General features: G+C 42.5%; 1 protein-coding gene across 3 annotated transcripts in view; it reads right to left on the reverse strand.

The window, feature by feature from the left end:
- Positions 1-23,240, reverse strand: part of HDAC8 (histone deacetylase 8) — a 240,500-nt gene extending 217,260 nt beyond the window's left edge. Inside the window, exons 1-4 of one of the 3 annotated variants that reach the window (XR_002340774.1) lie at positions 22,715-23,103; positions 22,127-22,179; positions 19,609-19,739; positions 16,985-17,126 (exon numbers count right to left, since the gene is read on the reverse strand). Coding sequence is in view for 2 of the 3 variants with exons in the window: in XM_021080459.1 (XP_020936118.1) it covers positions 16,985-17,126; positions 19,609-19,739; positions 22,127-22,179; positions 22,715-22,939 (551 nt within the window). In the remaining variant the exon portion in view is untranslated. Of the gene's footprint in view, positions 1-16,984; positions 17,127-19,608; positions 19,740-22,126; positions 22,180-22,714 lie in introns of all 3 variants that reach the window. The other 2 variants (XM_021080459.1, XM_021080458.1) reach the window with 2 other exon arrangements.

A 25,945-nucleotide genomic window follows, 5' to 3' on the forward strand; every position in this document is an offset into this window, starting at 1 on the left:
AAAGATGATGGCAGATTGGACTAGGGTTACAGTGTGGGAGGTGGTGAGAAGTGGTCAGATTCTAGAAATATTTTGAATATGGAATTTTTTAAAAAAAAAAACAGATTGAATTTGGGGTGTGAAAGGAGGAGTCAAAGATGATTCCAATATGTTTGGTTTCAACAACAGGAAGAGTAGGGCTGCCATGTGAGTGGGGCTGGGGGTGGGGATAAGGGTTAGGAGTTAGCATTTGGACATGTTTGGGATGTCAACCAGACACCCACCAACCAATCTACTTTCTACCATCTCCTACCTAACTATCCATTTATCCATTTAGATCTTCCTGTCACAAATCCCTTGACATCTCTGGATGTTTTTTTGGTGTACCAATTTCAATCTTATTAATAATACTGCATCCTATTTAGGCAAGAAACTGTGTGTCTTTGATGTTTCCCCTTGCCTTATCCTCAACAGCTGACTATCACATTCTGTCAGTTATGCCTCTAAAATCACTCTCAAGTGCTCTCCTTCCTTTTCACATCCACTGTCACCACCTCTGTTCCTGCTTTCAAGATTTCTACCCCACGGAGTTCCCGTGGTGGCGCAGCGGTTAACGAATCCGACTAGGAACCATGAGGTTGCGGGTTCGGTCCCTGCCCTTGCTCAGTGGGTTAACGATCCGGCGTTGCGGTGAGCTGTGGTGTAGGTTGCAGACGCGGCTCGGATCCCGCGTTGCTGTGGCTCTGGCGTAGGCCGGTGGCTACAGCTCCGATTCAACCCCTAGCCTGGGAACCTCCATATGCCGTGGAAGCGGCCCAAGAGATAGCAACAACAACAACAGACAAAAGACAAAAAAAAAAAAAAAAAAAAAAGATTTCTACCCTGGTTTCTAAGCATAGAGGTCTGATCTTTTCCTTTACTAGTGAGACTAGGTAAAAGGGTCTAGTGGGTCTGGGGTCAGGAGGTGGAGGTGGGCAAAGCAAGGGGCAGGGCATAAGTAAGAGTGTCATTGACTTCCCATCCTGGTACCTGGACCTGAAAGCAAACACCAGGATTGCACCTGAGAGAGAATGCTGAGGTTGAGCCTGGAAAGTATACCTATAATAGGATTAAGACACCAAGGCTGCCTTGGGTGGGCCGCCCTCAACCCCCATGTATTCCCTTCCAGTGAATCAGACAGTGGGAGAACCATGATGCTGCTGGAAAGCTAACACCCTTTCATGATGAAGCTGGTCTCTCAGCTTTAGGTTGCTGGGGCTAATTGCAGGGTACAAGATAGACAAGCGCACTGGGGGTAGCAAGACTGCATGAGTGATCACAGAATAGGAAGGGCATGGAGTTCTAGGAGCTGCTGAGGTAGGAGGTGTGTGGGCGGATGTCTAAATTTCACTTCAAAGATTTCTAGGTAAGAGTCCTTCAATTTCTGGCATGGTACAGTTGGTCCTGTGCCAAAAGGAAGTCACACCTGAATGATACAGTTAGTGTAGTTCATATACCATTCAACAGCAAATATTTTCTGGTGTTTAGTATGTGCCATATATTAATCTATGTTCTCTACACACATTAGTTCATGTAATACAACTGCTTTGTGAGTTAGGTACTATTATTATCTCCATTTTATAGGTGAGGAAATCAAGGAACAGAGTTTGTTGTTCAAGGTCACATAGAAAGTGGCAGTACTGGCATTCAAACCCGGGCAGTGTGACTTCAGAGTCCCTGGTCTTCACCCCTCTGCCATGTTGTATGGTGAAAGCTAACTGAATGTGCCCTTGGGGAGTCCATACTTAATGGCCAAGGTATTGGCCAGTCTCAGGGATGTCAGTGGTTCCAGCAACTAGCCAGGACAAGAGTGGGCTGGAAACAATGCCATAAGGGGAAGAGGTCTGGATGCAGAGGTATGATGGATTAAAAATGAATTCCGAGCTGGCTGGGGGCAGAAAACCAACTGCATTACGTATTGGGGGTGTCGCAGTAGTGCTGCTCTGCTAGGACCTGGTTAATCCATATTGCCTGGAAGGCTGTCTGCTGGAAGTGGTATGGTAGAGAGGGAAATGTGGGAGAGGATTTTGAATTGAATTCTTCAAAGCTAGTGTATGAACTGGAAGCTGCAGTTAGAGAGCAGATGTCTATGGAACTTGTGGAAGTGGAAGGTCTTTTAGATACAGGGGCAGCAATGGCTGGTGTGAATTGGGGTAACAGGGAAAGGAATCTACCAGTAAGAAGGTGTTACAGATGGGGAAGGAGGAAAAATCTCCACTGACATTCATTAGGATAATGTCCTAAGGGCCTTAAGGTTACCTTAGTCTGTCTTTATCACAGCTGTAGGAATCACAGAGTTACATCAGAGGTTAGGTCAGGTATGGGGCAACTAGCAGAGGAACCCTTAGACCAAGAGTTCTCAACCTATGCTGTGCATCAAAATCACCTGGGAGGCACTGGTTTAAAGAGAGAGAGAGAGAGAGAATATTTTTGGGCTTTACTCCTAGAGGGTCTGATTTAGAAATCTTCATTTTAGGATTAAGACGCAGGTATTCTGTGGGCCACACTACGAAATATACTCCATGAAATCATACTCAAGTTTGAATAGGCTGTGTTGGACTGTTGGAGGGGTACCCACAGGCACAGGCAACCCTTGGTCCTAATAGAATGGGGTACCTTGGAACAACAGAAATCTCTGGGCTACCCCAGGATGGACCTGGATCTTCTATGCATGTACCTGCCTGCTCCCCATGCTGTGGCTGGGGTAAATGGCCATGGCATTCTCAGGCTGGAACCCATTTCCACTGCCCCTTGATATTCTTAATTCTGCAACAGAGTGAGTGCTTTGGGAAGGGTCTACTCGCCTGGTATAGGTTGGGTTTACAAGTCTGCCCTGGCTGCTCTGGGCTGTAACAATTAGTCATGATCACAAACTGTTTGTCCCTCTCAAAAGAAGTATTGCCCTGTCTTGAAGGTGGCCTTGATCACTAAGAGCTCTTATTCTGACTTGTGGTAACTGACTTTGCTTAGGGCCAACTTCCTGCAGATGTGGGTACAGGGATAGAAATGAAAAGTACTCAGGTCCTCCTGGACAACACCCCCCACTCATCATCCCCGTCCCCCACCCACAGGCCCATGCCTGGATGGTGAAGGCATTAGCTGACGGTACAGGCCAGGGCTGGGGTGGAAGGTCTTCAGCTATTGGAAGGTCATTTTTGGTGTCTAGGAACCACATTCCTTTTTCTTAAGGAGAGAGGATACTGAGGAAATAAAGACGCAGGGGTAGTAGATGAATTGCTGGTAGCATCAACAAAGGGATTGCTGATGTCTTCAATCATCCTAGAGGACTTCGTTTCAGAAAAATTTATATCTTATCCAGCACTATGTAAACTCTGTCCAGAAACACCACTTTCACATTTTGGGGCTTGGCCCGGGGATAGTGCTTCTGTAATCATTCAACTGCCATGTAGCTCAGAGATTCTGTGAAGTTTGGTCAAGAGGATTTATCAAAATATTGCCCAGGTACATAACTATTCTAGGAGGTGGTGTGTGATCTCATTTGCTGGAAGAAAGCAGGGGCACCTCACAGGAATCTTCCACTCATCACCTTCCTTGATCTAGATGAGGTTGTAGGTGCCCCTAAGGAATAGATGGCTCTGGGAGGGCCAGCGCCTCATGGAATTGAGTTAGAAGGTTCCAGGTTAACAGAAAGGATTTTGAATAGTGATTATGCTGAGGATGGAATAATCTGGACAAGAAGACTCCCTGCTATCTATGTATCTATCTATCTGTCTGTCTGTCTGTCTGTCTGTCTTTTTAGGGCCGCACTTGCGGCATATGGAGCCTCCCAGGCTAGGGGTGGGATCGGAGCTACAGCTGCTGGCCTATGTCACAGCCACAGCTGGATCCGAGGTGTGTCTGCGACCCGCACTACAGCAACGCCAGATCTTTAACCCACTGAGCGAGGCCAGGGATTGAACCTGCAACCTCATGGTTCCTAGTCGGATTCATTTCTGCTGCGCCATGATGGGAACTCCTCTTCTTTTTATTTTCAGAAAGGGTCTTGGGGCCAATGTGGAAGAGATGGAGGATTTGATGAAACTTACTGCAAGCTGCAGTCCAGAGTTTTTAGTTTATAGAAGACCTTGATATTAGACTCAGAGAGCACATGCTTCTTAGGAATAAGGAAAGTTCTGGGTATCAGTACTACTGCACAGTCACCCTTGACAATAAGGGGTGGTCCCTCTGTCTCCTGGTGGGGAGTATCTTCATCTCCCTTAGGGATATGGGCTGGACCAGCAGTGGAGGGGTGAGTCAAACAGGGAAGTCTATGTGATGTTTGGGAGGATCAGGGTAAAGGAATGCTGACAGTGAAAATCTGACAAAGCCAAGGGCCTGAGTCTCAAAGCCAATAACCGCCAACTCTCAGCCAGAAGCAGCTTATGGGCAAAGGGGAAGTGGCAAACCGGACCGGGGCTGACTTCAGCTGGCCAGGCAGTGGGACCTGCTGGACCAGGGACTTGCCTGAGAGGCTACCTAAGACCCCCTGAGTGTAACCCAGTCTGGATACGATACATGAATTTGTCAAACACGTACTGTGTGCCAAGCTCTTTAGTGCAATTAGCAGATTTAAGCCCTATCACCCTATAAGGTAGGTACTATTATTATCTCCAATTTACAACTGAGGCTACTGAGGCACAGAGGGTTTTATGGCTAGTAATTGATGGAGCTGGAATTCTCTGTGCAGCACTAAACTACTGCGATGGTCCATCTTCCCTAGATCTTTCTTCTTTTTCTTTTTTGCTTTTTTTTAAGGGCCACACCTGTGGCACATGGAAGTTCCCAGGCGAGGGGTCAAATCGAAGCTGGTAGCTGCCAGCCCACACCACAGCCACAGCAACGCTAGATCCAAGCCACGTCTGCTACCTACACAGCTCATGGCAACACCAGATCCTTAACCCACTGAGCAAGGCCAGGGATTGAACCCGTGTCCTCATGGATACTAGCTGGGTTCATTGCCACTAAACCACAACGGGAACTCCCTTTCCTAGTTCTACCAGAACACAGCTCATCCCCAAAAGGCTAGAGGATGCCATAGGGACAAAACGCATCTTAGCTGGTTTCTACTTTGCTTGCTGGCCAAGCAGTCTTCTCATGGAAGGGCTGATGTCTTAGGGTTGGATATGTATTGGGAAAGATTTGTTTATTTTGTCTCATGAGGGGCCAGTTCTACAGGTGCCAGGATGGAACGGGTGCGAGGAGGAAGTGATAAGGACATGCATGCCATGGCTCAAGGAGGAGCCTGCCTTAGTGATGAGGCGATGTGGCTGACAGTGAATGCAGGCTTGCGTTTTCATGTAGTCATCTACTGGTTTGGAAAGGCTGGAGGCGGAGCGGTGTCGGCAGAGGAGGAGGTCTGGCTACTTGATTCACAGGTTATACTGTGCATAGAGTGCTTTGGGGGAACTGGAGTTGGAATGCAATCCACTGTCACGCACACTATCTGTGCCTAACTGGAGCTCTTGAGAACAGAACTCTAGAGTTTTGACCATAACAGCCAGCTGGACAGTAACAGCTGTAGAACTTGTAGAATTTATCAAGACACAAGAAAGAATTGCATGGCTCTACCATTCACTGACCCCCAGGTGGAAGTCCCAGAAACCAATGTCATTCCACAACAATAATCTTTCCTCTCCTAGCTGGAAGTAGGACAGAGGGGGCCCAGCTAGCACAGATCCCCTGTCACCGGGTGGAAGGCTCAAATGTTGTGGGATAAGATGGCAAATAACAGAATTGTGGGAGGAAGAAGGGCAGGTTGAGCTAGAGATGGATGTAGGTCTTAAATGGATTATCAGAATGAGATAAAGGAAAATATCGGCAGCTGTGATTCAGAGTCAAACAGGGTAAGAGACACCAGAAGAGGCAATGATGAGGAACAGCCAGTCAAAGTGGACAAAGATAATGCGATCTTAGCAAATTCTGGAGGTTAGGAGTCACTGTCCTGTGTTGAGTATTAATACCTCCTAGCACATGTTTACATGGAAGAATGACTCCTAGTTTAAAGGATCTGGATAGCTCAAGCTGGCTCCTAAGAGACTGACTACAAAAAGCAGAATCAGGGAGTTCCCACAGTGGCTTAGTAGAAACGAATCTGACTAGCATCCATGAAGATGCGGGTTTAATCCCTGGCCTCGCTCAGTGGGTTAAGGATCCAGTGTTGCTGTGAGCTGTGGTATAAGTCGCAGACATGGCTCGGATCTGGTGTTGCTGTGGCTGTGGCGTAGGCTGGCAGCTACAGCTCCGATTCGACCTCTAGCCTGGGAACCTCCATATGCCATGGGTGAGGCCCTAAAAAAAAGACAAAAAAAAAAAAAAAAAAAAAAAGGCAGAATCAAAGGATTCAAAGAGGCCTGTGGGCAAGTGACTCAAGAGGGCAAGAGTCATTTCACCAAGAAAGTAGAGGCCATGGGGCCAGCCCTCCCTTGGTTCCACTAGTAGGCAACCTACACGCTTCTCTGTTGTACTCTTCTTGACTTCTTTTGCCCTGGCTTCAGAAGACATGGGTTTCCTCCTCCCAAAGCCATTCATCCCATCCTCTCTTACTTCATCTGACACTTTGCTCCATTTCTTATCCTTCTCATACTTCCAGTATTTTCCTTTCAGTCTATAAATGAACTCTTAGAACAAATGCAACAATTCAGCCCTCAACCCTTACTTTCCTTGGCCCCTCCTCTTTCCTTTCTTTCTCATTTGAACTTTTGGACAGATTAATGTTCCTTTCTTGCCCATTTTTTCAGTTCCAACTCACTCCTCAACAGTTTGTATTCCCATCACTTTCCAGAAGGTTCTCTTACCAAGGTCATTAGTGTTTAATTGCCAACCAAATATGACTAACACTTTAGTACTGCTCTGTATTGATCACTCCATAGCATGTGACACTGTTGAAAGCTCTTTTCTTCTTTAAATTCTTCTGCTCCCTTAGGATTCCATGGTTCTGTTCTATTTTGATTAGCTGGCTAGGCTTGATTGCTGCTTTTCAGCTGAATACACTGGGGCTTCTTCTTATACCTGTTCATTACATATTGGTATTTCCTGGCGTTCAAGGGTCTATTTTCTTTTTCTTACTCTGCCTTTCCCCTAAGTCATCCCACAATTTTCCTGGTTTGTGCTACCATTTTATATACTGGCAACACCTCTGTTTCTAGTTCCAGCTTCCACTTCCATCTCCAAATCTGAGAATCCAATTTCCCTGGGTACAATCTCTGCTGCACACCACCACCTACTCCTGTTTATTGAGGTAATTCAGGGGTTAAGCACACAGGCTGAAGAATTAGATTGCCTCAGTTTGAATCTCATTGCTTCACCTTAGTTCAGGTCCTCACCACTTGTCAGTGGGACTGCTGATACCCTTGACCTCTAGTCTACACCTCCTTCAACCCATCCTCTATAACTGCAGTCAGTTTTGTCTTAGAACAAAAATCTCACCATGTTACTCCCTAATTTTTCAGCACCCCCCCATTTCCTACTGTAGGGTTTCTCAAAATGTGCATATCAGAATCACCCCTAGAGTTTGAAAGTGCAGGTTCCAATACACCCTGCTCCAAACCTACCTGATCACTATCTCTGAGGCCTGGAAACCTGCATTTTTCAATTGAGTGATTCCAATACATATGAAGCCCTTCATGACCCATTTCCTACTTTTCTACCTCATCTGCTGCCATTGTCCACTTTGTAGCCTAATCCTCCAGCAGTGTATGTAGTTTCCCAAATCTGCTAGGCTATTTTACTATGCTTTTGTAAAGGTGACTGTGGCCTTCTGCAAGGCCCTTCACCTCCCAGGAACACTCCTTTTCATCCTTTGAAATCTTCTTCACCATAACCTCCTTACTGAGAAATCTTACTTTCCTTCTCTGCAGCTGTTTCTCAAGCATTTTTTCATTATCACTCCCTCCAAGGAGTCTTTTTTAGACACCTTTTCCTAATTGGCCCCTCCATGAAATTTTAATAGCATAGATGTACTATACAACTGTTTATGTACTGTGACCCTTTAGAAAACCATAAACCATGTAACATCTCAGTTTTTTGCTGCACACCCCCACCCTGCCACCTTGCCAGCCCTGGCAAGAATCAATTTTTGCTCCCTTGGGGACAGTATCACCCCTGTTGAGAATACATGCTCTGCAGTGGCAGACACTGCTATCCAAACTGGTCTTCTCCCCCCTACCCATTTTTTTTTGGCCATGCCCATGCCATGCACAAGTTCCTGGGACTGAATGCACACCACAGAAGTGACAACATTGGATCCATAACCACTAGGCCACCAGGTAACTCCAAAGCCACTCTTCTTGAGGTTCATCTTTGCTTTCTGTGATAAGTTTTTTCTGATTCATTTCCTATCTCTCCGAATATTCATTCCTTCTCAAGACTCAAACTTTTAGGCCTTTCTTCTTCTATTTGCCCGTAAACACTGGCATTCCACAAGGCTCATTTGATTTTTCTCCCCTGTATTATTCTATACATGCTTTCCAGATTATTTTAATCTGTTTCCTTAGTTTTGATTAATCACTACCTTACCATGTTGTTGACTCCCAAATCTTCATCTTCAGTGAAGATGGCTCTCCTGAGCCATCTTGCTAGTCTAAGTCCAGTCCACACACTGGCAGCACTTAGTATTGCCTGGGAACTAGGAATGCAGATTCTCAAGTCCACCCCCCCACCCCTACCCGGGCCTGACCCAGAATCTGCATTTTAATAAGATCCCTGGTTATTTCATATGTGGATTAAAGTTGAGAAGTCCTGAGATGGACCCCACTGCCGGCTCTCTGATAAACATCTTTAATTAGATGCTCTATAGACCCAGTGGTTCTCAACCCCTACTCTTCTTGGCTAATGGCAACGCAATCACTCAGTTATCTTCACAAGAACTCTAGATCACTCCTTCCTTATCATTTATACGAAATTGGTTACCATTCCTACCTATTTTAGCTAAATGGCTCTTGAATTTATTCCCTTGTCTATGGTCATCACCACAGCTTTTATTTCCTTTTGAATAGATCATTATCCTAGTAAGATCCTAACAGATTTCAATATTAACATTCACCTGCCCCCCTCAGACCACACCAATTTATCTACCAGCCAGAACCATATTTCTAAAAGGCAAATCTGATCGTGTTACCTTTTCCCAGCTAGAATTTCCTTCAGTGATTCCTTACTGTTTAAAAACAAGGTTCTTAACCAAGGATCCATACGATCCATACATGGGCTTCAGGAGATCCTTAAACTTTCTGAAATTAAAAGGAAAATTTTGTGTATGTACAAAGGGACAATGTTATACAGCTTTCATTAGATTTTAAGAGGGGTCCATGACTAAAATAGGTCAATAACCACTGACCTGGAAGATCAAATCCAAGCTATTTAGTTTGGCATACAAGGAACTTTCACGTCTCTCCCACCTTACCTCCAGCCACCTGCTTATAGGAGCACTTAGTTTCAGCTTTAATTATAGACTTGGAAGTGCCCTCAGCTTTCACACCTCTGTGCCTCTGCACATGCTGTTCCTGGAATAACCCCAAAGTCATATACATGGCTAGTAAGTGGTGTAGTCTGGATGTGCATCTAGGTCTTACTTCAAAGTTCACAGTCATTCTACTCTACAGTGGCTTGACATTTTACATTGTGACCTAGTATACACAAATGCATATAACATATACCAGAATAAGTTTCATGAAATCCATCTTGATATTAAAAAATGCTGGTTGCAGTCCACTAAATTGATATAATTGTCCATTAATGACTTGCTACCCTCAGTGTGAAAAACATGCCACTAGCTCTTTGCTGATGTAGGGAGTTCTCACTACTGAGAATTTACTATATTAGCCCCTAAGGGCTAAGATACCTAAGGTTTTGAGATTTCCTAGGGGTACAAAAGCTGTCATGGGAAGAAAGCACTTGCTAATGAACTGACCATTTATATCAGTCCCCATTCAAACAATCAACTCCTTTAACCACTAGCACCAATCCCTGTGCAGCTGTTCATTTTGCCTCTCATGGTTTGTCAGTTATATAAGCAGACAATTTCATACAAATCTATCACAAAGCAGAATTACAAAAAGATGCAGGCTAGCATGAAGTCAACACACAAAGCTGACAACAAGGATCTGGTACACCAGTTTACAACTGAAGATGAGAAAAATAAATAAGAGTAATGATTTTAAAAGTGGTTCAAAAGAGAGTGATTTAAATACCAAATAACTAAGGAGAAACCCTCCAGAAAAGTGATGAAGCCCTTGAATATTTTGGCAGAATCAATCCTATTAATGATCATGCTGCAAAAGTCTTGTAGAAGTGAAATGTACCATTTTGAAAAATAATGCACTGGTGTTAGAAAAATTAGGCCCCAAACAAAAACAGGCAATCCCTGATAGTTTTAAGAATTACTTAGCATTCGGAGTTCCCATTGTGGCTCAGCGGTTAGCGAACCTGACCAGCATCCATGAGGATGCAGGTTCTATCCCTGGACTCGCTCAGTGGATTAAGGATCCAGTGTTGCTGTGGCTATGGTGTAGGCTGGCAGCTACAGCTTTGATTGGACCCCTAGCCCGGGAACCTCCATATGCCGTGGGTTCGGCCCTAAAAAGACCGAAAAAAAAAAAAAAAGAATTACTTAGCATTCACTTCTATTAAACGAGGCAAGATAAACATATTTTAGTAGGTTTTAGTTATTCAAGTTAGCATACCCATCAAACCTTGCCCCCTTCTACTATTTACTCCAAAATTTTAATCCCCCCCCCCCTTTCTTAGGGCCACACCTGTAGCACATGGAGGTTCCCAGGTTAGGAGTCTAATCGGAGCTACAGCTGCAGGCCTATACCACAGCCACAGCAATGCCAGATCTGAACCACATCTGCGACCTACACCACAGCTCATGGCAATGCCAGATCCTTAACCCAATGGGCGAGGCCAGGGATCGAACCTGAAACCTCATGGTTCTTAGGTTCATTTCCACTGCACCATGATGGGAACTCCATAGTCCCTCTTTTAAATGGATCCACTAAGTGGCTTTTTATCTGGTACTAACTATACTCAAATAAGCACCTCCTCTTTGTTTTCTCATTAGCAGTTTAATAAATAGTTGGTTAAATAAGGCAATAGCCTTCTCCCTGCCTCTAGTCTCAGTTCCCTCAGATCCAACTGGCACATTGCCATCCTCTCAAAAAGTTTTTGGTAAATCCCCACTGGCCACAGAACAAAGTCCAGCTCCTCAACATGGCTTATAAAACCTTTATAAATTGGTTTTGTTCTATTTGCTCTCATTGTGGCCCTGTTTTAACTACCTGTAGTTCTCCAAATGTCCCATACTCTCCTGCTACCATGTTTTTTTATTCCCTCTGCTTGAAATTCTCCATCCCCATTAGTTATAAATTGGTTTTGTTCTATTTGCTCTCATTGTGGCCCTGTTTTAACTACCTGTAGTTCTCCAAATGCCCTATACTCTCCTGCTACCATGTTTTTTCATTCCCTCTGCTTGATATTCTCCATCCCCATTAGTTGGAAGGCAAACTCCTTCTTCTCTACACTTCACTACCTTGTGCCTATAACTCTGGCATACACTGACCTAGTATGCCTGTATAACCACTTCCCACCTTGCTCCAAGTAATATAATCACATTAGAGAAAATATATGAAACAGAAAAAAAGCTGCGTGTGTGTATACATATATATAGAGTATAATGTGTGTGTATACATATATATCATCATCACAGTTATCATCCTCACAATGACACTGGTATCATTTTGTTGTATTTCCTTCCAAAACTTTTTTTTCACATGCAGATATGTTTTACATGACTCTAATCAGAGTGAATGTATGATGTTGTAGTTACCTGTCCTTTAAGAGAAATGTCAACATTATACAATAGGCATTTTTTTTCTTGCTATGTGGTCTTCCAGACTACCACTTTTAATAGTTACATAATAGTCCATCAAGCAGATATGTTGCAGTATACAACCTAACCATTCTACTCTTGTTGAACATTTAGGTCTTCCTCCCTCCTCCTTCTTGGCTATTATAAGTAAGAATGAAATGACCATTTTCATTTACACATCTTTTCCATATTTTGGATTGGTTTATTTCCTTAGAAGAGATTACCAAGAGTAAGAGATGTTATGAGTTAAGATCTTTCTTCAGTTCCAATTTGGTAGGAGAAAAATATGTACATGTATATATAATGTTTCAATTTCTCTTCCTCTAATTACTAACAAAGCTAAATATTTTTTCATGTTTGTTTACTCTCTTTTGTGAGTTGTCTGTTCATGCCTTTTGCTCATTTATCTGAATATTAGTGTTTAAAAATCAATTAGAATAGTTAAAAATTTTATCTTATTTTATTATTTATTTATTTATTTATTTATTTATTTATTTAGTCTTTTTGCCATTTTCTTGGGCCGCTCCCACAGCATATGGAGGTTGCCAGGCTAGGGGTCGAATCGGAGCTGTAGCCACCGGCCTACGCCGGAGCCACAGCAACACAGGATCTGAGCCGCGTCTGCGACCTACACCACAGCTCATAGCAACGCTGGATCCTTAACCCACTGAGCAAGGCCAGGGATCAAACCTGCAACCTCACGGTTCCTAGTCAGATTCGTTAACCACTGCGCCACGAAGGGAAATCCAACAATTTTAACCCTTTGTTAATATTTGCTGTAACTATTTTTTTTTGGCCTCTTTTTATTTTGGTAAAATTTTAGCTGCAAAAGTTAAAAAAAAAAAATCCCATTATAGAAATTTGGAAAGCTAGAGAAACGTCATTAATTCTGCCACCCTAACATAACCACTATTATCACTCCCACTAATTTTTTAAAAAATATGCATATGTTTTACAAAGTTGTAACTGCTGTGTGCATACAATTTTAGAATCAGGCTTTTTATTAACCCATATTTTTCTGAAATGCCCCCATAGTCTTCATAATCATCATTTAAAATAGTAACATAATATTCCATGGAATGGATTCAATCACTTCCTTTGTGCTAGGTATTCATATTATTTCCATTTTTTTTCTTTCTTTCTTTTCTTTTCTTTTTTTTTTTGCTTTTTAGGGCTGCACTAGCGGCATGTGCAAGTTCCCAGGCTAGGGGTCTAATCAGAGCTATAGCTGCTGGCCTACGCCACAGCCACAGCAATGCTGGACCCAAGCCGCGTCTGCAACCTACACCACAGCTCACAGCAATGCTGGATCCTTAACCCACTGAGCAAGGCCAGGGATGGAACCCACAATCTCATGGTTCCTAGTTGGATTCATTTCTGCTGTGCCACAACGAGAACTCCCCAAACAGTTTTCTTAAGGGGTTGAACAAAACCACACTATAACTAGCAAACAGAGTATTATTTTTTTCAATTCTGTTAAATAACAGGCTTAGAAAGAGGCTACCTAGTTGTTTTAATTTGCATTTCTTTGACTAGTAGTGATGAATATTATCCTATGTTTTCCAGCTGTACTTAAAACTCCTTTGTAAATTGACTATTGATGTTCTTTGCCCATATTTCTACTTCTACATCATACTGTATGAGTGTCTGAGAAAAAGCAGACCTATCACATTTTGTCTTATTTATGTCAGATATGCCTTTGTTTTTTCTTTTTTGACCACACCTGCAGTATGTGGAAGTTCCTGGGCCAGAGGTTGAACCTGCACAACAGTGAAAACACCAGATCCTTAGCCCACTGTGCTATGGGGAGAATTCCAGATATGTCTTTCCAGTCTGTGTTCAGATTTTATTTTTGAAATGGCCATGACACTTTTAAAAGTTATTTTGGTTTTAAAATTTTATATAAATATGTAGATCTTTTCTCTTTGTGAGTTTTTCTATTCCTTTCTAAGCTTAGAAAACTATTCCCCTTTAGAAGCTTGATATTCATTCATTCTAGTTTTTTCGAATTTGATTTTTTTATATTTAACTCATCAATCCAGCTGCCACTTATTTTAGTTTATTACAGGAAATGAGTATATAAATGCTACAAGCTGTCACAACATCATTTACTAAACAATCCTTTCCATTCACTTGCAACACATCCTCTACAATAGACTGAATTCTTATATGGAACATTCTCTTTGGGGAGTGTACTACACCACCACCTATCTAATCCTATATTGGTGGTACCAGTGTTTTCTTTATTCCAGTTTTGTATGTTTAATATCTAATAGAATTAGTCTCTCATCACTCTTCTTTCGCAGAATTTTCTTTGAAAATTACTCTTTAGCTTTCAAATGCAATTACTTGCTGTCGTCTTACCTCTAAGTGACAAACTTTTTTTCTTTTGGCTGCACCCATGGCATATGGAAGTTCCTGGGCCAGGCATCAAACCCATACAACAGTAGTGACCTGAGCCACTGCAGTGATGCCAGATCCTTGAACTGCTGCACCATAAAACAACTCCCTAAGAGATGAACTTTTTGTGGGCAGAATTGGTTTATTTCCTTAGAATAGAATGCTAAGAATAATAGTACTGGATCAGCAGGTACATTTCCCCCATGCTTAGCATTTCCAAAGTTTTGAAAAAGAGTGTACCAATTTCACTGTAATCCTGCCAGCACCTGGATATTTTTAAATAAAGATTTTTTTTTATTGGTAGGGGAAATATGTGTTATGCTTCAATTTCCATATCTCTGCTTATTAATGATGGTAAAAATATACTTGATACTATGTAGGTACTTAGTCAATGCATGTTGAATGAATAAATGGTATGTATGAATCTGTGCATGTATTTGGGGATGGGGATGTTTAAACAAATGTTGTGGCTATAATAGATGAATGCTGGCTACACTAAGCGTGTGTGCTAAATGCCTCTAGTCCATCTGCAGAGAGGTTCACCAAGAACCTCCTGGAATTTAGACCTGAATTGGGGCAATCCCTAGAGACTCTCAGTAATTTATATTCACCAGAGACATGCCTGTTTCCAGGTAGAATCAGCTGAAGCTGTCTGAAACAGTTAAAATCCTGGCATGTGGCTATGCCCACACTTACAGGCAGGCAGCCCAGACAGCCATAATTGGCTGGAGATAGAGTGTACTTCCTTTGGCAGCAAAACAGTGATAAGAAGTGGAAGGCAGGTGGGTATTCCCCTGCAAACTGACTGAGGTCCTAGCCTTAAGCAGTGAATTTGACTGCATAAGCAACCCCATTGCCACATGCAGAAACGAGATCTAACTTATAGGACTAGGCATTTCCCACAAAACCACACTACTTTTCTTCTCAACATGAGAGGGAATAGAAGTCCTTGGTTCAGAGAGGTTTGGTTTTATCCCTCTTATCTGTAGCTAGAAGGAGGGAGGGTCATTTTTTTCTCCTAGAGATAGCTGTCTTGATTTTGATTTTTTTTTTTTTTTTGACAGTGCCTGCGGCATATGGAAATTCTTGGGCCAGGGATTGAACCTGAACCACACAGCAGTGACCCAAGCCACGGCAGTGACACCACCAGATCCTGACCCTGATGCACTGCAAGGGAACTCCTTGATTTTTTTTTTTAATTTTTTATAGCCACACCTGTGGCATATGGAATTTCCCAGGCTATGGGTCGAATTGGAGCTGCAGCTGCTGGCCTGTGCCACAGCCACAATAACACCAGATCCGAGACACATCTATGGACTTACGCTGCAGTTTGTGGCAACACTGGATACTTAACCCACTGAGCAAGGGCAGGGATCGAAACCGCATCCTCACAAACACTATGTTGGATGCTTAACCTGCTGAGCCACAATGGGAACTCCTGAATTTTTTAATAGAGCCAAAAACTAACAAAAGGCAAGTTTGTTTCTCTTTGTTTTTAAGGCCGTGGAAAACTCATTACTAAATACTGCCTCTCTTTGCTCCATCGTCTTGGTAGTAGATTCTAGTAGTAAACTTACTCAAGGATTTCCTTGGTCACAAAATGTGTTCATTTGATAAAAAAGATTGCCATGTTATATTAACCTGTGTACACTGAAATTGTGCTCAAGGTTTTTTTCTGAAAAATAGGGTGCTTGTTGCCTCTAGACTCCAGAGCACTGGAGTATCAAGATCATGGCAGATATTGTGAACAAATGGTATGTGAATGGTGCATTGGCAATTACTACCACCACTGCTTCATTTCACTCTAACAGAGCATTGATAAATTTGGTTTTTAAAATCCTTCTCCTCCAACGTGTGCTAAGAACCACAGACATATTAAATTAAGCAAGATGTCAAATGCTGACTAAGGCTCAACAGTCCTTGTCAGATACAGAGTACAGCTGTTTGAAATGTTAACATGAAACTCCAAAAGGATTTTTCCTCTAACTCCAAGTAGCACCCAACAGCTGTTTCACAAGTGCTTTCTCCTTAGAGTAATATCTAAGTCTCAGTTGCCACTATGCTTGGAGATGGTAGTATATGATACTATATGCCTCCTTTTTGATTCTTCAGCCTTTTGTTTTAAATCTATTCTCATCAATTCTCCATCTTTTCAAACATTTGTTTGCCACTCCTTTCAAGAACCACCTCTAAGATTCACCTCTTCCAAGACTTCCACAATTAATTTCTCCCTGTTGCTAAATCTCTTCAGCTCATACATATATTCAATTGGTACCAAAATTGATCTTGCTCCCTAATTATTCTCATTTTGTTACTGTTTCTAGAACATAAGTTCCTTGAAGACAGAGGAGTTTCCAAAAAGCTTAACAAGAATTTAGAAATTGTCGAGATATCTAGATTAATATCCTCTGCCCTGCCCATTTTCCTGATGAAGAGACAGACCAAGAGAGGCTAATCTGTCCAAGTCAGTCAGTCATGTCTGTAAAAAAAACTAGGCACAGAGCCCAAGTGTCCTGACTTTCAATGGTGCACTTTCCACTATATTATGTCATCATTTTCAATTTGACTTGTATTTCCTCAGAATGACTAGTAAAGTGCCCCACACACCTCTCAATAAATGCCAACACAATAAACATAAGAGTTTACATAAACAAGAAATTGACTCAAGAAAAGAGGTAGAAAGCAGAAAGGTCATTCTCTTACTTCTTTGCATGATGCCACCCTCCAGACCAGTTGATCGCTACTTTGCACATTCCATCAATCAGGCACTGGGCAGCTGTGATTGTAGCCCCTCCTACAGCTGCTGCATAGTCAAATATCCCTTCAGTGGCTGGACAGTCATAACCTTCAGGCAAACATCAGAAGAGGTTATTAAAAGATAAACTGGAAAAAGAGGGGTGTAATACTATGAGTTATAGTAAGGAACATACAGTTAATCTTTGAACATGGGTTTGAACTGAGCAGACCCATTTATATACAGATTTTTCTCAATAGTACTATATTATCAGTGGTTAGTCGAGTCTGCCGATATGGAACTGCAGATCTGGAGGGCGGATGATAAGTTGTACTCAGATTTTTGACTATGTACAGGGTCATAACCCTAACTCATGTGTTGTTTAAGGGTGAACTGTACATTTGGTCTTCTTCTTAGTTTCTGGCACAGAGCTCCTAAAATTCTTGGAATTCCTAAATGATGAGTTATAAAGGTGTCTTGGTTATATTAACAAGGTACCTTGTGGACTACATCTAAGGATGGAGGTTAGTTGCTAGTAGACTGGTCATATGAGATAGGAACTCCCAGTAACACCCCCTGACCTCCTTTGTGAGAGGAGAGGAACTGGAGTTTGTAAAAAATTAATAAACAAACTTCAATTAAATAGTCAGGAGACCAGAAGGGGGAGCTCTCACACACTGAAACCATAGCCAAGTCCAACAAGGACTCCTCTTCTTTCCTGGCAAGGAATCAGCCAATGAAAGGCCATGTTTTTTGTTTTGGTTTTAATTTTTTTTTTTCACTTTAGCCCTCCCAACTTCTTTCTTCTCTTTATAAAAGTGTTCTCCTTCCCTTGCTATGCAGGGACTTGCACATGGCTTGCCATGGTTGCAAACCCCAAATTATAATTCTCTGCTGATCCCAAATAAACTCTCTTTGCTGGAGAAATGTCTGGCAACCTGTTTGTTTAAAATATCTGTTTGTCAACAAGTTTAATCACCAATTGGCCAATGGCTTAATCAATCATGTCTACAGAATGAAGCCTCCATTGAAAACCCAAAAGGAGAGGGTTTGAAGAGCTTTGGGTTGGTGAACATGCAGAGATTTGAGGGAGAGTGGCACACCCAGAGAAGGCATGGAAGCTCTGTAGTCTTTCTCCATACCTTGCCTTATGGATCTCATCCATCTGGCTGTTACTGAGTTACATCCCATGATTTAACTGGTAATCTAGCATGTATATGGGCTTCCTGGGTTCTTTGAGCTACTCTAGCAAATTAATTAAATCCAAGGAGGGGGTCATGGGAAGTTCTAATTTATAATGAGTAGGTCAGAAGAAGGTAACAACTTGGACTTGCGATTGGCATCCTGAGTTGGAGGGGGTTGTTAGAGCCTCTAATTTGCAGCCTGTCAGTCAGAGCACAGGTAACAACTTGGGTATGCAACTAGTGTCTGATATGGAGGGCAGCCCTGTGGAACTGAGCACTTTACCTGTCGAATCTGATGCTGTCTCCTGGTAGATAGTGTCAGAACTGAATTGAATTGTAGGACACCATGCTGGTGTCCTGAGCATTGTTTGGTGTTGTGGGAGCAAATTCCCCTCTCCACACACTGGAATTGGGTCCAGTACGCTATTAGGAGGAATGGGTTGAGGTATAAAATCAACATACCCTACCAAAGAGCTACTGTGCCAACATCAGCTCCAAATGAGAAATAAACATCTTCAATGTCGGGGAAGGAATTTTTCAGTGTTAGAGCTAGAAAGGCTAAACCTTCAAGATTAACTAGTCACATCCTATAGATGCAGAAACCGATGACTGAGCGGTGATACGTCTAATCAATGATAACACAAAGCCAGGTCTGGGATGCCCTGGTCTCTTAAGTCCCCACCCCCACCTCCAGTCCAGTGTTCTACTAAGTCATGCTGTTTCTCTAGACTATCCTATTGGCCACTTATGGTTTTTCAAAATACAGCTGTTTAATGAGAGCTAAGTTGTGAAACTTAGCCAGAACATATATCTGTACTCAACTGTCACAGGACAGTTAAATCAGCATACATACAACTAGACCTGATCTGGGCACTGCTATTAGAGCCTGAGCAACTGAAAAGTTTTCCTCCATTTGATCAACCATTCAGTTTTGCTCAACTATGGTTTGCTTGTTAAGGGAATGTGGTTAAACCAATAGTTTAATATTGTGGTTAAAACATTAGTTGTTAATTTAAAAGTATTAAAGACCAGGAGTTCCCGTCGTGGCGCAGTGGTTAACGAATCCGACTAGGAACCATGAGGTTGCAGGTTTGGTCCCTGCCCTTGCTCAGTGGGTTAATGATCTGGCATTGCCATGAGCTGTGGTGTAGGTTGCAGACGCGGCTCAGATCCTGCGTTGCTGTGGCTCTGGCGTAGGCTGGTGGCTACGGCTCCGATTAGACCCCTAGCCTGGGAACCTCCATATGCCATGGGAGTGGCCCAAGAAATAGAAAAAGACAAAAAAATAAATAAATAAATAAATAAATAAAAGTATTAAAGACCATCATGTAAGTTATAAAAGATTAAGTAGTTATGATCCATAGATGAAGGTTGTCTATCTCCCATCACTGCTCAGTAAAGAACTTTACCTAGTCCATATTCTATGGAGTCTGGATGATCATCATCTCCTTCTTGGCTGACCTTCTGGAGATGCTGCAGATAGGCATCAGTATGGAAGGTGGCCATCTCTTCCATGGAGGCCACTTTGGGCTTCACTATCCTAATAACAGGGAACAAAGAGAGGTGAGTGAGTCAGATCCAGAGGACGCCAGAAGCTGGAAGCAGGAGCCAGCAGTCTGAGCAGAAAATACAACTCCCAATTTCTGGTTCTAGGGGGTTGAAGCGATAAACACATTCTGTTTCTCCACTGCACTACCGTCTTCATTTCTTCACATATACATGATGACCCCATTAAAAACGGGTGAAGGATAGATATCTCCCTTGAGTATATAGGTAGGTTAAAAAAAGGGAGTAATTATATTTAAATTAAATAATCAGATATTGGACAAACTCTACTCTGTGAGCCACAACGTTCATGACAGAACCAGTAGAAAGAGATATTTTCCTTTGAATCAGTTCCTAACTGGGTCACGCAATCCTTTCGATTATATTTTTACTTTAATAGGCAGCTGTACTGTCATGAATTTTGAAATTGGACTCAAGAGAACTGGGTTCCCACCCTAATTCTGTATTTACCAGCTCTATAACCTCAGATAAGTTGACTGTTCTGTAGCTCAGTTTCCTTATCTGTTAAGCTCCAATTTGACTCCTAGCCTGGGAACTTCCATATGCCACAAGTGCAGCCCTAAAAAAAGAAAAAACGGCAACCAAAAATGTCCCTCACATCTGCCTCTGAGAATAAGGAGAGAAGGTGCAAGCTGGTTGGAACTGGGCTTCACTCAGAAGCTCTCAACCAACTCCTCACAAGAAGTGACAGGAGTGACAACACGGCTTAATCACCTCTAACTTCTAGCTGCCTCGTTCCCCTATCCTCTTTCTGACTTTACTACAGCTCACAAGCCCTAACCACTCAAAGTACCTGGGAGCTCGTTAGAAAGGCAGAACTTCAGCCTCCCCTCAGACCTATTGAATTAGAGTTTGTATTTTAACAAGGTGATTCACATGCACATTTAAGTTGGAAGAGCATGACCTAGGCCACAGGGAGGCAGTAGTGATTTTTTTTGTTTTTTGTTTTTTATGCTGAAAGGGAACATACCTCTGAGTTTCTTGTGAATTAATATGGCTATACAGGCTACTACCTTCATCAAGCAGACTCAGCCTCAAAAATTAAATATACAGAGACAGGATCCAAGGAGTCTTGCTTCTTCTTTGAGAAAATGTCTATGCCCTCATAGGCGACAACTCTGCCCACTAAGATAAAAATTTTAGTTTCTTGAACCATATTTCCCAAACCTAAGTGCTCCCTCTTCTAGTATCCTTCCTTCTTTAACAAATCCTTACTGAAATCCTCCCTATTTAGCAGCAAGGGAATTATAGACAGTTTTGCTTTGCTTTGATTTCTTCTTTGTCTTAAAGTAATTTTTTGAAATGTTAAGTAACTTTAATGGAAGGCATATAGTTTTTCTGTTTACCAAACATATGGGTTGAAATGGTTGAAAATTATTCATAAAGAAGGTACTTAATAAATGATTTGATTAACAATAGGATAAAATTTTAAAGTCTATTACATTACTTTCTGAGAGATAAATGAAGCATATCACACCAGCCAGCATTCTGACACTCACCTAATGGTCAGAAAATGTCACAAGTGTCAGGGTTCTTTTTTTTTTTTTTTTTTTGTCTTTTTGCTATTTCTTGGGCCGCTCCTGCGGCATATGGAGGTTCCCAGGCTAGGGGTCTAATCGGAGCCGTAGCCACTGACCTACGCCAGGGCCACAGCAACGCGGGATCCGAGCCGCGTCTGCAACCTACATCACAGCTCACGGCAACGCCGGATTGTTAACCCACTGAGCAAGGGCAGGGACCGAACCCGCAACCTCATGGTTCCTAGTCGGATTCGTTAACCACTGCGCCACGATGGGAACTCCAGTGTCAGGGTTCTAATATTGACTCTGATAATGACAAACAGCAAGTTCATGTTTTTTAAAGAAGCCCTTAGCACTGTACTGAGTTCTGGCCTTGGTTCCAGGAATTTCCTTTGGTCTTAACTGTCTTCAGCTCATCGTTAACATTTGGTAGTGGTGATGGTATGTCTAAAAGTCTTAAGTGGAACCCATACCTCAGATCTGGCTTAGGGAAAAACACCCCAAACCAGAACACCCTCAGCTGAAAATCTTTTATTCTATCATATAGGTTTTAGTACCCAAATGTACTCACCCCCAAACCTCCACAAAACACCTGTCCTCAGGATACTTTCCCTCCCAGCAATAAAGTCCTATATCTTAACTGCTTCTTGCACTTTTTTTTAGTTTTCTTAATTCTCTGATAGCTTTTATTAGATCACAGGTAGATTACAAATATTGCGAATCACCAAAAAATAAGAATTAAAAAAAAACTTTTTAAAAAGGACCATTCTCTCTGATTAGCCCCCCTGTGAAGCAGGAAGTGAAGGCTATGAACATCAAAGCCATTCAAAGCATAACTTACCTCATTTGCTTATGCAGTGCATATGCCTCAATCAAGGAATGTACCATACTGGCCTAAAAACATCAGCAAAAAAGAAAAAAAAATAGCAAATAGTCTCTTAAAAGTTTAAGTCGGGAGAAATCCCATCATCTTCATTATCTTGAACAAAGGAACTAACTTTTAATGCCCTTTGCTTCTTTTTACTTAACAGTTACAAAGCACTTTAGACAATACAGATACAAAGTATCTAAACTGCTAAGGCGAACGATATCAGGCCTTATCCGGGTGATGGAACGCTTTTCTCCTGCAGCTTCTTCTCTCCATTTCAGGGATTCCTGACAGTAAGGACACCATCCCCTCGGTGCCATCCCCTCCCCCACACCTCTACCCCACCCCCACCTGTCCGTTGGACGCCCCTCTGCGGTCTCAGGAAACTCTCTAAGGGAACACTTCCCCCATCACCTGGTACAGCCGCCCAAATTTCTGCTGAAGATTTTCCCTAGTCCTATATCCTCTCCGCTTCCTAGTGTCCTCCCGTACACCGACCCCCCCCCCACCCCCCGCCAACAAACCGCCAAACCCATGGTCTTTCATCCCAACATTTCTTACCCGTTTCGGGACTTTGGCCAGGGAGTCGCACATGCTAACGTACTCGGGACTGTAAATGTAAACCGGGGGCAGCGACTGCCCACCGTTCGCTGGTTCCTCCGGCTCCTCCATCTTCCACTTACAGCCGTTTCGGAGCCACCGTCCGGATCCGGCTTTTTTCGGACTCAGCCCGGGCTCCGGTTCCTGCTCCTCTGATCGGCCGCAGCGGTGCTCCCTGGTCAACATTCCCTCCTATTCTTGAAATCGCCGGTGACACCGTCCCCGCTCCCCATCCAGTTGAAGGAATGCAGAGCCTTCTCAGGCCAGAACCCCTTCATTTAGTGGCTGCAGTTCAAAAACTGGAGGTCGGTAGATAGAAAAGCCCAAATAGCTGCCAGTTAGGATCGATATTTTATGGCACAAATAAGCACGGTCAAAATTAACCATCCTTGTTGCCCTACGGGGCCATTTGAGATGAGGTCAGACCAGCTTCAGAGCATTCTGGGAGATGTAGTTTCAAGGGTTTTGAGTAGAGGAAGAGCCGGGCTAATTACTAAAATAGCCACGAATTTGAGTTTTAGTGCTTAAAAAAAAAAAAAAAAAAAAAGTAGCCTCAACTCTTTACAAATTGTCTCAATCTGCAAATACACCCATATAAATATTTAAAGACAGACCCAACGTGGCCACTAAGAGCCCACTCAACTACATCAGATGGGCTTTTTTTAGGTGCGGGACTAATTCATGGTACAAAGGTTTGAAAAGTTTACAGGTCAGCTCTGTGCCAAACTTAGTTCGATGCTTTTCATCATTAACAATCTATGTCCATATAAGAGTTAACAATCTCAACAATTTACTCTGGCAAAGCTGATAGTATTTTCCCGAGAGGTTGCCTGGTACTCTGTAAAATGCTTGTTAGATCCCAGTCAAGCAATGATGTCAAATTACTCCTCGAAAAATCACTCCTCGAAAATTCCCTCCCTCCTTTTGTCTCTGCAGTTATGCAAGGGTTAAGGAAATACTTTAGGTTTAGTATAAGGGTTCACATTAAAGAGCATCCTGAAGCAGTTTAGATTTACCATCAGTATTTCCAGGTTCCCCGGGGGCTGCTATAATCTGATGCAAACTAGCCAAAGCCCAAGTCCCCAACTCTCACATCAACCGGAACTGACCTTACTAACACCTCTCAGATAACCCAATATCCTTACCTTCTTTAATATCTGGCTTGCTTTTAAAATTTTGCTCTTGGAAATTCCCATTGTGGCTCAGTGGTAACGAGCCTGACTAGTATCCATGAGGACATGGGTTTGATCCCTGGCCTCGCTTAGTGGGTTAAGGTTCTGGCATTGCCCTGAGCTGTGGTGTAGGTTGAAGGTGCGGCTCGGATCCCATGTTGCTGTGGCTGTGGCACGGGCCGGCAGCTGCAGGCTCTTATTTGACCCCTAGCCTGAGAACATCCATACGCCACACATGCGGCCCTATAAAGCAAATAAATAAATAATAAGTAAAAAAATAAAATTTTACTCTTTAAACATTTTTGAATATTACAATATGCATTTATTATGCATATGAAATATCTCATTTCATCCTTGCAACTGTCCTAGAAAGGAGGTTGTAATATGCCCATTTTATAGGTGTAGTTTAGATAGAGAAAATAACTGTTCAAAGTCACACATTTACAACCGGAAAAGTAGGAATTCAAAACCCTGCCTGGGAGTTCCCGTCGTGGCGCAGTGGTTAACGAATCCGACTAGGAACCATGAGGTTGCGGGTTCGGTCCCTGCCCTTGCTCAGTGGGTTAAGGTTCCAGCGTTGCCGCGAGCTGTGGTGTAGGTTGCAGACGCGGCTCGGATCCCACGTTGCTGTGGCTCTGGCGTAGGCTGGTGGCTACAGCTCCGATTCGACCCCTAGCCTGGGAACCTCCATATGCCACGGGAGCGGCCCAAAGAAATAGCAAAAAGACAAAAAAAAAAAAAAAAAAAAAAATTAAAAATCAAAACCCTGCCTGATGCTAAAGCTTTTGAACATTCCCTTTACTATATAACCTTGATTCATTCAGGATGACTTTGTGTTAAATCTAACTTTGTTCATTCCTCCATTTAGTATGCTATCAATACTTAGGATTCTGGACTTTTTTTTTTTTCCTCCTGAGATGTGTTATTTAGGTAGAATGTAAGCCCACATGCTGCTTTAATATTTTCCCATAGCAAATAACTCAAAGTTCTGCAATCATTCAATCATTTACCAAATTTTATCTGATATTAACTAAGTGTACAGTACAGTTGAGGATTCAATCCTCAAGATGAATTACAATCTGTTCTCTGCTCTCAGGGAATTTGCATACTTGTAGAGTTGAGACAAATACACAAGAAGCCCTATGCAATGCAGAGTCAGGTAATAAATGTAGTATTCTTAGATTACTTAATAAATAGCATTAAGTACTTACTAACTGGTACTTAGTAAGTGGTAACTAGAGGGGTTTCTTATTCAGTGGCATCTGAGAAGGACCTAGCAGAGAGATAGGATTTTACTGGGTGAAGAAGGGAGCCGGGAGAGGGCATGCTAACTAGAATCAATGGCATAAGGAAAAACAAAAAAAGAACATTTCTAGTCTAGCTTAACTGAAGGGGCCGGCTCTTTAAGTGTTTTGAATTCTAAGCTAAAGAAAATAGACCTCATCCTGTGGGAAATGGGCAGATATTGAACTAGAAATCTTAAAAGATTTCTACAGCAATAGTGTGTAGGGAAGATTGGTTATTGAAAGACTACAGGCAGTGAGAGTGCTGCGATGGTTCAGAAAGGAAGTAATAATAAGTTAAAGCAAGGTAGGGCCAATGGAAACAGAGAGGGAGAAACAAGGCACAGGGTAGGCTCAACAGGACTTCCTTACTTACAAGTACAAGGATACTGGTGAGAGAGGAGGCAGAGGAGAATCACTGAAAACTCGAACTCTTTTGAAGAGAAGGCCAGTAGTATCAATATAAGGAAGAGGGAAATGAGGAGGAAGAACTCAGAGGGCAGGGAAGGTGCTTAACCCCTTTTATTTCCCCGTGTAAAGAAGGGATACCAGAAGTCATAAGAGTGGCTGAGATACCCAAGGGAACATGGCTTTCTCCACTGTGATGTCTAATCATCATCTCTAACTTAACATTTTCAAACCAAACTCCTGATTTTCCTATCCAGGTTTTTCCTACCCCTTCCCCATCTTTTACGGCTCAGTAAAGATAGCAGCATCTACTCCACTGCCTAAGCCAG

This window comes from Sus scrofa, chromosome X, assembly GCF_000003025.6.
Source record: "Sus scrofa isolate TJ Tabasco breed Duroc chromosome X, Sscrofa11.1, whole genome shotgun sequence".
Taxonomy (NCBI): domain Eukaryota; kingdom Metazoa; phylum Chordata; class Mammalia; order Artiodactyla; family Suidae; genus Sus; species Sus scrofa.